At 27.2% G+C, this 13,719-nt stretch overlaps 2 protein-coding genes across 3 annotated transcripts; both read right to left on the bottom strand.

Moving 5' to 3' along the window:
• Positions 1–554: 554 nt before the first annotated feature.
• Positions 555–3,138, bottom strand: Bm3263 (Uncharacterized protein; the record flags this gene model as incomplete). 2 transcript variants are annotated; one of them, XM_001894125.2, is made up of 7 exons in its annotated part: positions 555–710; positions 1,103–1,271; positions 1,508–1,614; positions 1,727–1,828; positions 2,181–2,354; positions 2,653–2,790; positions 3,025–3,138. In XM_001894125.2, 7 exons carry the CDS (start codon positions 3,136–3,138, stop codon positions 555–557), a joined length of 960 nt encoding a protein of 319 aa, XP_001894160.2. The 2 variants fall into 2 exon arrangements, with proteins under 2 accessions (XP_001894160.2, XP_042932570.1); XM_043076636.1 differs by lacking the exon at positions 1,727–1,828.
• A 3,360-nt stretch (positions 3,139–6,498) lies between these two features.
• Positions 6,499–10,260, bottom strand: Bm17378 (Uncharacterized protein; the record flags this gene model as incomplete). Its single annotated transcript, XM_001894126.1, has 9 exons — positions 6,499–6,808; positions 7,365–7,587; positions 7,663–7,891; positions 8,189–8,317; positions 8,568–8,722; positions 9,099–9,209; positions 9,555–9,684; positions 9,817–9,984; positions 10,099–10,260. 9 exons carry the CDS (start codon positions 10,258–10,260, stop codon positions 6,499–6,501), a joined length of 1,617 nt encoding a protein of 538 aa, XP_001894161.1.
• Positions 10,261–13,719: the final 3,459 nt, after the last annotated feature.

Raw genomic sequence — 13,719 nt, 5'->3', positions numbered from 1 at the left:
TCATTAAAAAATAGATGAATAACGGATGATAAAGACAGGAATCCATTCCAGTAAATTAATATTATTTACCAGTAACCTTACAGTTTTGGTCGAAATAGTTATAGGGTAGTTAACTCAATTCGTTAATTTCATCTAGTCATTTGAAATGGTAGCACTTCATGAAATAAGTGGAATTACCAAAATAATATTTTTGTTGGACTTAATTACTTAGAATGTTAGCGTGATATTATTCTCAAATTTTTGCGAGCACAATTAGCAACAGTTATTGAATTTGCCAAGTATTTCATCAATAGGTGCAAAAATTTGAAGGAATTTTAGACTTCGTTTCATGAACTTTCTTCTACTTCAAATCGCAGATATTGGTCATGACGATTTTCATCTTATTGAATTACTTCAATAATGCTCCTTCAAAACATTATTCATTATATGAAAACAGAATTAAAAAGCAAAAAGAAAAAACTTGCATAAATCATTTATCATCCCAAAATTGTAATTAGAGAATGTGCATGCAATTTTGCGCCTGGTTCTCATATTTATAACAAATTTATTGTTGATTATTGGAAATCTCGTCTTTTATTTCCAGCATTGCTTCGTTTTCCGAATAAAAGGTTCAGGAATCCGCGACTAGGCTCTTTTTTTTTCACATGCATCAAACGACTCGGTTCTTTGGTATCACTTGCTACTCGCATTATCAGCGGCTTCATATCAAACTAAAAAAAAGAAATATTAATCAAATTTAGAAATCTCAATTTTCGAATGAATTTCTGGTACTATTCGCTTAGTGCTGTATCACAACGATAATAAAAAACTCTTCTACTGTATTTTCGGCGATCAATTTTAGTACTTTTTGCTTAGAGAGAATAGCAGTATTTTAATAGAAAAAAAATTAAGTTGAAATAATTTAAAATCTGTTTTAAGTTAAAATACAAAAGCTAAAACAGTGATAACTTGTCATTTTTAAAGATGCAAAATGAAAGCTTTTTATTTCTAATATGAAAATTATTTAGTCATTTAGTAAAATTTATTGTTTGAATTCCATTTAAAAACTATTTTCATTTTCTATTTCACCCATTTTCTAATTACGAAACTTAGTAATACTTACTTGTAATGAAGTAGGTGATTTATAGGATGACGTTCGCAATATACTTTTTAATGGAAATTGTCTTCCAGCACATGAACGTATTCTTGCTGCTTCACGTTGTCCAATTTTTACCGCATCTGGTGCCATTTTTGGATTTCGATCACCAACCAATAGCAACACTTTATTACTCCTGCAGATATTAAGTATAATTTAATTTATACAAAAAAAGTGTTGACAACAGAAAAGTCGTACTTTAAGAAAATTGTTAAATAATTAAATTAAGAATTATCAGCTTATATTTTATGCAGCTCCTTTTTAGAAAAATAAAATTCAAAATTATAATAGTATTGGATATTTTTATGAAGCTGTTAAAGTTACTTAAAGTGTAAATGAAAAAAAAAAAAAAAGGTGAAAAAATAATCATACATGGAAGTTGAATCATCTGATTCTTTCCTTTCAACAACAGTGGAAACACATGATGCGCTTCTTAAACCGGCGATTATTCGTTCTTTTGCATCGGCCTTCGAATATACCTAATACTATGATAATTTTCGATGAATAATGATAGATAAAATTTGTTTTGAAAGTTTGGTTTCTTAAAAATTGAATTGAAATTCAATTTTCAGTTCTGAGTGGTAAAACTACCCGGACACCATCAACGTCGAGAATATGATCACCTTCCTGATAACATTTACTCACAATGCTACCATCTTTACATTTCGTCACCACAACCTGATTATGTATTTGCTGGAAACCAGGAATACTTTGCGCATAAATATATCTGACATTTCCTACCAATTTCATTTCCGATTATTATAATTAATAGAAGAAAAAGAGAGAGAAAGAGGAAGGAAAAGAGAGGACAAGAAAAAGAGGGAAAAAAGAACAAAAGAGACATGTCAATATTTAAATATTTTCATGACAATTGTATATATTAGAAATGGAACATTTGAATTCGCAGTCAAACTGATTAAATTAGACAAATGAATTCAGAGTTCAGTAAATATGAACAATAAATATTTCAATCCACAGATTTCTTATAAATCAAGTATGAATAATTATTATCTCAGTATGGAGATATTTCTTACAAACGAACTACCCTAACAGATAAACCAAGTTTCATTCCATCAATGCGATGCAAATAAGCAATAAAATATTGATGATGTCTTTTTGCAACAAGTCCAATTTGTCGAGCTCTTAAATCGGTTAACGGTGACTTCCATAGTTTCCGCTCCACTTCTATTTTTACCATTGGAAATAAACGCTTTATCAACTGCAAAAACTTGGAATATTAACTAGAAAGTTTGAAAGTATGAAATTTATTTTCATTATGACAAAGCAAAAAAATTTGAGAAAAAATTTTAAAAGATTTTTTTTTTTGATTTTTACCAAAACTATAAATTACTTTTGTAACAACATGAATGAGTAATTTAAGGGTAAAATTAATGTATTAACATCATGGCAATTCTTTTTCTGTTCAATATTTTATTATTATTATTTTTTTTTTTTTGTTCAACAAATATCTGGCAAATATTAATAATTTATATATGTATTATTATTTGCTCACTTACATCATAAAATTGAACCTGATCTTCAACAACAACATCATTTATAGAAATAATTACATCGCCAGGATGCAATATCCCATCAGCTCGCATTTCTTTTTTTACATCTAATACTGTTAAATTTTTACCAAATTCAATTCCAAACTATGAAAAATGAATTGAATTATAACTTAACATTGCCTTGATTACATTTCTATATGAGTTTTCAAACATATCTTTTAAAACGATTTAAATTCGATTATAATATTTCTAGTAACAAATGATTTAAAAAATTAGAAAAAGTAGAATAAGAGGAAGAGAAAAAAAATTTGTCCAAATTCACAATTTTTTTGAATCAGCAAAATTAAATAAATGATTAATTAAAATAATCAATTCTACGGGTTCTCCCTCTTCATAATCAATTTGAACAGTGATCCGATATGTTGGTGGTATTAAAATTGACGTTGCGGCATCTTCCTCAAAAACATCATCATCTTCACTTCCGTCAAGCATTTTTCACTTTGTTCATTACAACGTTGAAAAAAGAGAAAGCTGCAAATGAGATTTTTTAGATTGAAACAAATTTTATTTTTATTCATTTCATTTCATTTCATTTTATTCTTTCATTTCAGTTACTTCCATTCATTTATGACTGCTAAAATTAAGCACTGCTCATAACAATAACTAATTTATTATTAATATTATTCCTAATCAATTTTATGAATGCATACTATATTATACTATAGAGAAAAATCTAAAATGAATTTAGAAAAGATATGAATTGCAAATTGACCGTAATATAAAAAAAGGTTTTTCTGCTGTATTGAAATAGTTTTTAACTGAATTATGATATTTTTTGTATGAATGAAGTCAACAATAATATTTGCTATTTCTCTAAACAATTAAGTAAAAATAAAAACGTACGCCACGAGTAAAGTATGTGAATACAGAAAAAATGGTAGAGATGAAAGTTGGAAACCGTTCTATCTTATCTTTTATTCACAAATGAAAGAAGAATACGTTAATTTTTGAAATTATTATTGTTCTAATTTAGAATAGAAAGATAATGAATGTATAATGACCGACTATCATTAAGTAGAAAATATAAAGTAATCCATTTCAATAAAATCATTCTTAATATTTTTTCTTCTTTGTTATAATCAGTTTGCATAAAATTTTTGAATTAAAATGCAGTAAGCAACCTATTAATATTTAAACTTGCTGAAAATGAAAAGGTTATGTTTGAGTAATCAGCTGATGGTACTTGGATAATTAATAATCGCAATAATCACATCATCTTGCCATTTCATTTCTCAGGATTTAAGCAATGTCTCGGTGATATTTTACGGATAAAATAAGTTTTTTGTAAAATATTTTCTCTTCAAAAAAAAAAAAAAAAAAAAAAAAAAACAAAACAAAATTAATTTATCTTTAAAGTTTCTGTAATAAGAGAAGAGATAACTAAACTTTGAAAATTAATTACGATTTGACAAAATTTTGTAAAACTTTTTGTTATTTAATTGAAAGAAAAAAAAAGAAACACTGAGAGTGTGATGAATTCGGTCTTTGCTCTAATTTGTTCTCTGATAGATGATAAAACTTTTAACATTTAATGTTATTTCTAAATGAGACTGAGAAAAAAAACGTTTCTACGTGGTACATTTGAAATGCCAATTTTTTGATACACGTGACGTGACGGATCTAGCCAACCTGTGGTTGTTCTCTGAATAAAATAAACGATCAAATCATCATACTTCTTTTTGATAGTTCATACTTCGCCTACTTTCCATGTTTTTTCGTCGAAATATTTGATACTGAACTTTCGGAACAAGTTATTAAATAGAATTTAACTGAAAAAAAAGTTAAAATGAAATATGACAATTCGATTCATTAAATAAGCCATGAAAAATATTAAATTATTTTAATACATATAAAGTAAAATTATTTCAAACAATTAAAACATTTTCTTTCTTTTTATTGCTGCATCTTTCATATCAATATTGCTCAAATCTTAGGTTATCCTTTCATAACTTTTCGTTAGATTAAATCAATCCGCATAAGTAATCGCATAAGTAATCACGCATAAGTAACCAACTAAGAAATGAGACATAAATCACGAAGTAAACGTTTATTTCAGTAATTTTGGGATGTTCGAAAGTCAAAACATTTGTATTATTTCATTAAGTGTAGAAATAAAAAGCAATAAGTAGAAGTTAAGATTAGGCTTAAGAAAAGAAGGAAAAAAAGCAGAATAAATAAAATATGAAATAATCAAATATGAAATTTGATATGAAATCTGATTTTAAAATTGTTATTGTCGAAGAAACAGTTGGTTTTTTTCTTTCATAATTGTAAAAATTTCCGTCATTTAGTATGAAAATGAATATTTTTTGAAATTCTATGCTAAATAATACAAGATGTACTTCAAAATTAATTATCAGTAAATTGTCAGAGATAATTAAAGGTGATTCAAATATCGATTAACTGATCTTGTGTTTCTTCATGTGGTACTATCAGGTTTAATTTTCAATGAAGCTTTAGCAAATTTTAGCACTCATTACTTTCCAACATTCAATGAAATCTGAATACATTTCAATTTTTCAATTTTATTATGGAATTATCCACTTTTCCATTTCTTTTCCTTTTTTCAAAAAATGCTCCCAAACTACTAAATCGATGATATCCAGAAATTTTTATAATCAGCTGAGAAAAGAACCAGTTTCTTCGACAATAGCAATGATAAAATTTGATTTCATATTTAGTCACATATTTGATGGCTATTATCACAATTATATTTCATGGGAAGATGCAGTCCTCTATCTCAAATACTTCAATTGTTCGTCCAAATTGTTCAAAGTTTCCTGCATTATTGGGTGCGTTGAATTCAAATTATTGTAAAAATTAATTAAATATAGTTAACTATCAAAAAAAAAAAAAAAAATGCTCTTTATTGTATTATTTAAAAAAAGTCAAGTTATTTTTCTCTAAAAATTGAAGTTGATCAAAACATATCAATCTTATTTAAATTATTATTATTATATATAACACAACTTCACCGTAAACTTTATACGGTTTTCTACTGCAATCTAAATGACAAATTACCGTAATTCTTTCTTCCTTATCAAATAACCCATACGTGTAATAGAAAGAGCAATAAATGTTTCATTCTTCAATTGAAACTGATTATTTTGTTTAACAAACAAACAAAAAATTAATTCGAAAACAATCAGTGATATTTTCGCTTTCGTAAATTTCTCATGTTAATTATGTTGTATTTTTAACACTTATATGTATATATATTTTCATTTTCCAAAAAGATTTTTCTATTTTCTATTTTATTTCTAATTTCCCTTAATTTATAACATTTCGTTCTTTATTTCGCTTTAAAACTTAAATATATCAAGGGATTTTACAACATTTTAATGTTAATTCAAATTTAGTGCAATTGTTAACAGTCTCATTGCAAATTTGAAGCTTTATTAATTGAGAAATTTCTACCATAATTTGTTTAAACATCAAGAGCTACTATAACCTATCATTTAAGATTTTATAATCGCTGCAATCATTTATTCAGAAATTTATTAATTATATAGGTTAATTCTTCTCTCTCATTTTTTTGTCATATCTAATTATTGAAATGTTATTTTAAGTTATTGCAAATATCAAAGCAATTTTATTGAAAAAGAAATTATACTATACAATGCAATGATACGTAAGAAATCAATATGTTTACTACAAAAATATATGCATAGTAGAAGTTATTTTTTTGAATGATTTAATAAATGCAAGTTAAAAATTAAAAATTTAGTTGTTTATTTTAAATAAATATCATTATTGTTTATATAGCAGTAGGTTTTTTCTCTTAAAAATTCATTAATTTTTTTTCACCTTTGTTATAATACTATTATTATTATTACAGATAACAGCTTTGTGGAATAATTTTCTGAATAGTCTAATGATAAGGTAACAAATGATTGTAATGATAAAGAATATAAGTATTATAAAAGGAATGATAATATCAAGCATATAATAAGATACAAATGACATTTTTCTGCCGTATGGGTCGAAATTCGCTATTTGACCAAATTCTGCAGCAAATTCAACATGCTTAATGAGTTGTTCCTCAGCTTGATTAGGCTTTTTTGCCATCATTTTTGATAATCTTTCAACTTTTTGGGCATAACTAAAATATGCAAATAAAGCAGCAAAATTTATTTATGCATAATTTTTTCATCGGCTAAAAAATCAAAGAGTAAGCTGCTAATAATTTAATTATAAAAATGGTAATCTAGTATGGAAGAAATAGATAAGACATATTATTATTAAATCATGCTTTAGTTTCTCTTTCATTCCACATGTATTCTGGAATATTTGGAATATTTTCAGCATTAAATGAAATAATTTTCATTCCTTACTTTTCTTTTTTTCTGTTTTTCTTCTTTATCATTCTTCTGAACGCTATCACTTCTTTATTTATTCAGATAAAAACCAAAAATAAAAAATAAAAATAAAAACAAAAAACAAAAATATCTTCGGTCTAAACCTGTTTACAAGCTACTAAATTTTGATCCGCAAAAAAGAAAAAATTAAGAAAAAAGAGAAAAACCCATAATGCAAAATATTCAACAAATGATTTAAACAAATCGCCTGGTAATATTTATTTCCAATATTGTTTATTTTATAAATAAAAATGTCTCTTTTTCATAACAGAAATATTTGAAAATTTGATAAAAGTTTACCTTTTGTCATAGATGATATTATAAATTGCATTTTTTATTTTTTCTTTTATCGCAAGTTCCGAAAGGGATAATTTGATACCAAGACCTAATCGTTGAACTAATACAGCATTCTGCATCTGATCACCAAATAGCGGTACCACAACAATAGGTTTTCCACGATTCAAAGTTTCCGTTATGCTATTCATACCACCATGCGTCAAAAATGCTATCAAATTTTTATGTGCTGAAAAATTTTTTGCATATTATTCTTAGATAATTTCATTACATATATACTAAATTCATTTGTCAAACAATCTACCTAACAAATCAGATTGTGGAAGCCATTTTGACGTAATCACGTTTGGACGTCCCTCAGCGATTAAATGCTCATCTTTTTCATACTTCCAGATAAATGTCACATTGGGAAAACTATCGAATGCATCTAGAAGTGCTTGCTTAGTTTCGTTAGGCATCCAACAACTCAGTGTAACGGTGCCGAATGATACAAGCACTACCGCTTTCCGTTTATTCATCACTGCAATCCATTCCTGTAAAATTAAAAGATGGATGGATGAATAAATGGATAGGAATGCTAATTTAGCTAAAAAGAAAAATTTATCAAATTTAGCAATAGGAAATGGAAGATACAATGTGTACAAATTAATTCAACTGGTCAATTGATTTTTTTAAGCTCTCGTGTGTTTTCGAGATGAGGTCATCCTGCAGATAACATGACACCAATCAATAAATGCTTTTTTGAGTATTACATGCTATTGAATTATTGAGAACTCTGTCTATTTCTGTTAAATGTCTTCCTTCCAAGGTAAGGTATAGATTGAACTTACTTTACTTAGCGGTTGCGGTTTTGGTAAGGCAAGACCACCAAGTTCCAACATTTTGTGAATAGTTGGCCTTGAGATGTGAAAAAGTGGATCAGTATTTGTGAGAACATATGTCACTTGAGCTAACTTTTCCTGAAACAAATAATATTTGGTTCGAAAGCTTCGTTAACTATATCAGAATTGATCAAAATCTTACTTTTGGCTATTCAAAAGTTAGGTTGCAATTAATCGCTGATTTCTGACGAATTTTGAATTAACAACAAATTTTGATGCAATGAAAATCAAAAATCCTCGCTTATTTCCATTATTTCATTTCTGTCTTAATTTATTGGACACATATTCAATCTATTTTTTTCAACCTTAACTCTAATCTATATTATACTTTCAAATCGATAAATTGATCGCCGTAAAGTCGTCGAAACAAGGCTTGACATCTTATTGTATGATTATCCAGCAATTTAGTCGTTAAAATTGTTATGATGAGATTCTTCAGCCGTTGTAAATATGTCATCTTATCAGTATACTGTGTAAGCAAACCTGCAATATATTCTTGTTCTGTTATGGTTAAAACAAAAAAAAAAAGAAATAATAACACAACGAAAGATACTTGAGCTATGAGGAGAATAAATTGGTGCAATTTCAATGAGTGACTTTTTTACATGAGAAATAAAAATTTATTTTTAAAATATATTAATTAATAATGTATAATTAATTTAATAATTTACATGTTCCATTTTTATCATCTTTTTTTCCTAATGTGATACTTATTTTTGCACATGTAAAATTAAAACTAATTTTCCAATTTAATGCTTTTTTACAATTGCTGTTGCTAGATACCACAGTTTCATAATTAAGAAGTTTTAGTGTCAAATTTATTTCAAACTCTGAAAAGCTGAAAACTGTTAAAATTTACTTGGAATATAGCTAGGAATATTTGGTATACCAAAACATTCTATGGCATATTCAAATAGAGCAGTAGGACTAACGACAATATGAGCCGGTATACGAAGCAATTCAATTATTCCTGTAATTCGATTAGTAATTATTATATCAATTGAATAGAATTTAAGACTGAATAAATTCTATAATAGTACTGATGTATACAAATAAAGTGTATTATCTTTTTTGATTAGGAAAGAAATTGTTCTAAATTTTATTTCAACACTTCGAATTTGAGGGTATCAAATTTTATAATAGCTAACTTATCATTGCATGGCAAAAATTTGTTTTCTGCTTATATTTGTCAAAATTAGGCTTTAAAAGTTTTGCACTTGAAATTTATCAAATTCCATGAAGCCTATTTCTGTTATGAATGAGTGGTGCAGTATAAAAGGCTAAATATTGAATCAGGAGAAGATAAATAACACACCGGCAAAGCATTGGTTAAATTCGAAGATAGCTAAGTCAAACTTTTCAGATTTCAATTCTTGCATTATTTTTTCCTGCTTTAGTTGAAACTCACAATTCTTCAGAAGAGCATCCGACATTCGTTTCATAACCTAAATTAATATAACGGTATTTCTTTTTTTAAAGTTTGACAGTTACTCTGATGTCTTTTTAAAGCTTTTAGCGATAGTGATTTCAAATCACTCCGAAACTGCTTCATGAGCAAACTATTAAACAAACAGTACCGAAATCAATGAGAAAATGGATTGCTGATTTCGTTTCCATGCATCTTGAGCAAAAATTTCTACGTTCATTATTTTCGATATTTCCGGATCAGCGTCTATTTTTACTGTTTTAGCCAATTTAGAACCAGTGGAATCGGAAAATTCAAAAAGTACAGGAGCAAACTCGGTCTGCAAAATAACAAAAACAGACTTGGCGTTTATTCCTCAATCAAATTACATTACTTTTATTCATTCATCTTTCAAAATTTAAATAAATAAAAAAAAAAAAAAAAAAACACTTACTACATTATGCCCGGCATTAACCAATGTATCAGCGATTGAACCCAAAAATTTGGTGTGACTTTTACCAAAACGTGGATTATATACCAATATTTTATATGAATCATTCTGTGATGCATGAAATATAATAATGAGTGAAGCCAAATACCACTCAGCATGATACATTGTATTTCAGCACCAAATACTTCGATTACTTTCTACTGTAAAATGACAATTCGATGTTTCAGCATAATGCGTTCAGAGCAATTCACCTGATGTCCTTTGTTGGATTAAAAAATAATTGAAGTTCATTTTGTTTTCAAAAGTTTTTCATTGTATAATTCTTGACAGTCTAGTATAACCAAATTTATCTATTTTAAGAGTTTCAAGTACACAGTATTGGAAGATTTTTTTTTTTTGAATTGGTATTTGAATTCAAAATGGATTTTAGTGAAAAAGAAAGAAAAAAGAAAGCTGGGAATTGGCTGAAATAAATGAAGCACGCCCACTACGAATGTAAACCTCAATATTTTAAAGGACTGAAATTATTTTTATCAGTTTAGCTTAAGCAAAATGATATAAAAAAACTGTTTACAATAAAGGTTGTATTTAACAATTGAATATAACGGCAAAACTGATATAGTTTTTAATATCTTGTGACAACACACTTAACGATAGGTAAACATATTAATATGTGTTATCAATTTGTGAATCAAAATATATCTGAATAGGTAGATCTGCTTTTATTCGGTAAATTTTCCAACATTTTTTACTTCTTTATTACCACTATTAATCATCTATTTTTATTCTTTCATTTTAACAAAAACAGTTTTTTAGTGGAATTCGTTAACAGGAAATTAAGTCACATCTTTTCCTTTTTATATTTTAACTTATCAGTAAAATATCTTTTTTTCATCAAATCACCTTCAGTTTCATAGTTATGATAAATGTTGCAGGAAAATTGATCAAGTAGTCATTAGTAAGAATATCTCACTGATTAGCTTTGATTTAAAATTTCAAAAATCAGAAGCCTGCTCCCTTAACATTATCACTATCATTTAGATTCTCAAGGTGCTAATAATCTTCTTGATTTATCTGATTGCGCCAAATTATCTGATTGTCTTCCTTTGGATACGTGTAAAATACTTACACTTCACATTGCCATCAAAATTATATTGCAAACTTTGCACTTAATATGAATATCTTTGGAAAATGTGAAGAAACCAGAACAAAAAACTTTGAAATAGAAATGTCCATCAGTTAAGAATTTCGATATTAAAAATTTTTTCTTGCAAAACAAGCAAATTTTTCTTTGCAATTAATGAATGTAATGATTATTGACATAAATAATAATTAGAAGAACAATTTAATCATTGCTAAATAAAACTAATGCTCAATACTTTCTTTCACTGTTGTCATTTCTTCATTGGTCAAGTGTGAAAGTAAGAAGTCCAAAGTACAAAAGCAACTGCATATGGCTTATCAAATATGAAAAACGATTGCCATGTAAGTAAACAATAAGTTGAATCGAAATTGCAACTGCTCTTTCGCTCAACTGAGAAGTAATAATTGTTGCAAATTAAATTTTTGCTGCGAACAATTATTGCAATTAACAGAATTAATTACTAGCTTAATGAAGAATTATTTGCCTTCAGTTGGAATGTCAAGAATGACATTTAACTTATCATTGCTTTCCTTTCCAATTTTCAGATTTTTCTTTGGTTGATTAAATCATAGCTCACTAATTAGAGTTGAGTTCACTATAAAATTGATTTAATTCAATTCACAAAAACTCTTTGTTGATATGTTTCAAGAATAAGCATGAATTATACTTCAGGAAACGATTAAAATATTTGACTTAAGGAAACAGAAATGGACGCAAAAAACTTTGAAACTGAATGTTGCAAAATTTATCGGATAAAAGCAAATGTAATCATTCAGATGCATTTTGATTTACAAATTGATAATACATGTTAATATAATTTTTACTTATCAGTGTTCCTAATAAAGAGAAATTTTTTTAATCACAAATTTTAATTATTTCAAATATAAAAGCACGATGAAATCAGATTAAAAAGAAAGTGTGCATATTTTCAAGCTTTATATGTCGATCACTTTTATTACTTCTTCATATTCATTTCTCTAAGATTCAAGTAGGCACTAAAGAAACTACTGCAGAATTTCTAATCATTTCTGAAGATCACTGCACAGTTCTCACTATCGGTTTATTAATGATCTAAAATGTTAATTATTTACATGATGTTAATTAAGAATTTGCATCATTTATTACACAATATTGATGCACTTCATATCTAGAAGTGCTAAGTGAATTGATCCAACTACTTAGATGGCGATACATATGCTTAGTACATGTCGTAAGATGCGCAATTATGCGATTACAATTATTGACATCAAACAAACAAGATCAGATATTCACTTAACAGTGTTGATGTTGCATTGTGGATACAGTGAGCATTCTCGAGTAGATTGAAACGAAATTTAATGAACAAAATGTGATTTAATATTTTCTCAAGAAGACGAAAGTTTCCAGAACGCATTTCTTTATTAAACTGAAGTAAATGGCAGCTTAAGCACGATCAAATCTTTCAATCAACAATTCCTCATCTCTCTACATTGCAAGGAACTTTTCGTTAATTTCTCAATTTTCACTTATTATTTTTGATAGATTATCGATTAATCAGTGAGGATAAATTATTCCTGCATGAAATACCTCATAAATATAAATTAGGTCTCCAGATTTCAAACTATATTAGTAGTGCTTCCGGATAGCAGTAACTTCCGAAGCGAATTATACGTCAATTTTTAAGGAGAATTAATGCGCCTTGAGTTGTGTATTGGCATTTTTGAGGCCGCCAATGCAAAACGAATAGAATATATCCAATATATTTCAATCTCATTAACAAATAAAGCGCATGGCAAATATTACACTAATGGTCAAGTATAAGAAAGATATTTTAAACCTAATAAATGAAGGTTAAGAAATCATAACTTTAACTTTAATTATGTACAAAATGATTCGAAATTAATACTTTAACGACTCAAAAAAGGCAAAACAAAAAAAGAAACTAATTTCCCAACAATAGTCTTGTCGTTCAGTAGTAAATTTGCCACAACTACCACTGCGGTGGTAAACAATATTGGGGAGAAGGTTTTAGAATAGCTATGAGGTTGCAGTGCATTCACAAAATATACTAGGCATAAAAAAATTGATTTAACTCTGGAAAATTATAGAATCGTACGAAGGTCCTTATTCAAAATTTTACTCGAAATTTTAGACAGTCGCATATCACTAAAAAATCACTTCTCAATGAGTTACGTTCTATCAAGAAAAACGATCAAAATGAAGAGCAACCGTCGATGCAATTGAAAGAATACCTTGACAATTAGAAGTAATAAAATTCTATCACAGCACACAGTGATTAATTAACATGATTTAAAAAAAAAAAAAAAAAAAAAAAAAAAAAAAAAAACTAATCATAAAAATGACTACTTTAAATACAAAAACTTATCATCTTTTTAGATGTTTTCAATGTAAAAATTTGCTATTTGGAATTTACATAATCGAGTAGAAGTTGAAACCTGCCGATTTAAGAAAAAAAACCTATTGAATTTAACAATTATAAG

Source organism: Brugia malayi (assembly GCF_000002995.4).
Source record: "Brugia malayi strain FR3 genome assembly, contig: Bm_v4_Chr1_scaffold_001, whole genome shotgun sequence".
NCBI classification, from domain to species: domain Eukaryota; kingdom Metazoa; phylum Nematoda; class Chromadorea; order Rhabditida; family Onchocercidae; genus Brugia; species Brugia malayi.
This window is presented reverse-complemented; position numbering and strand designations above follow the sequence as displayed.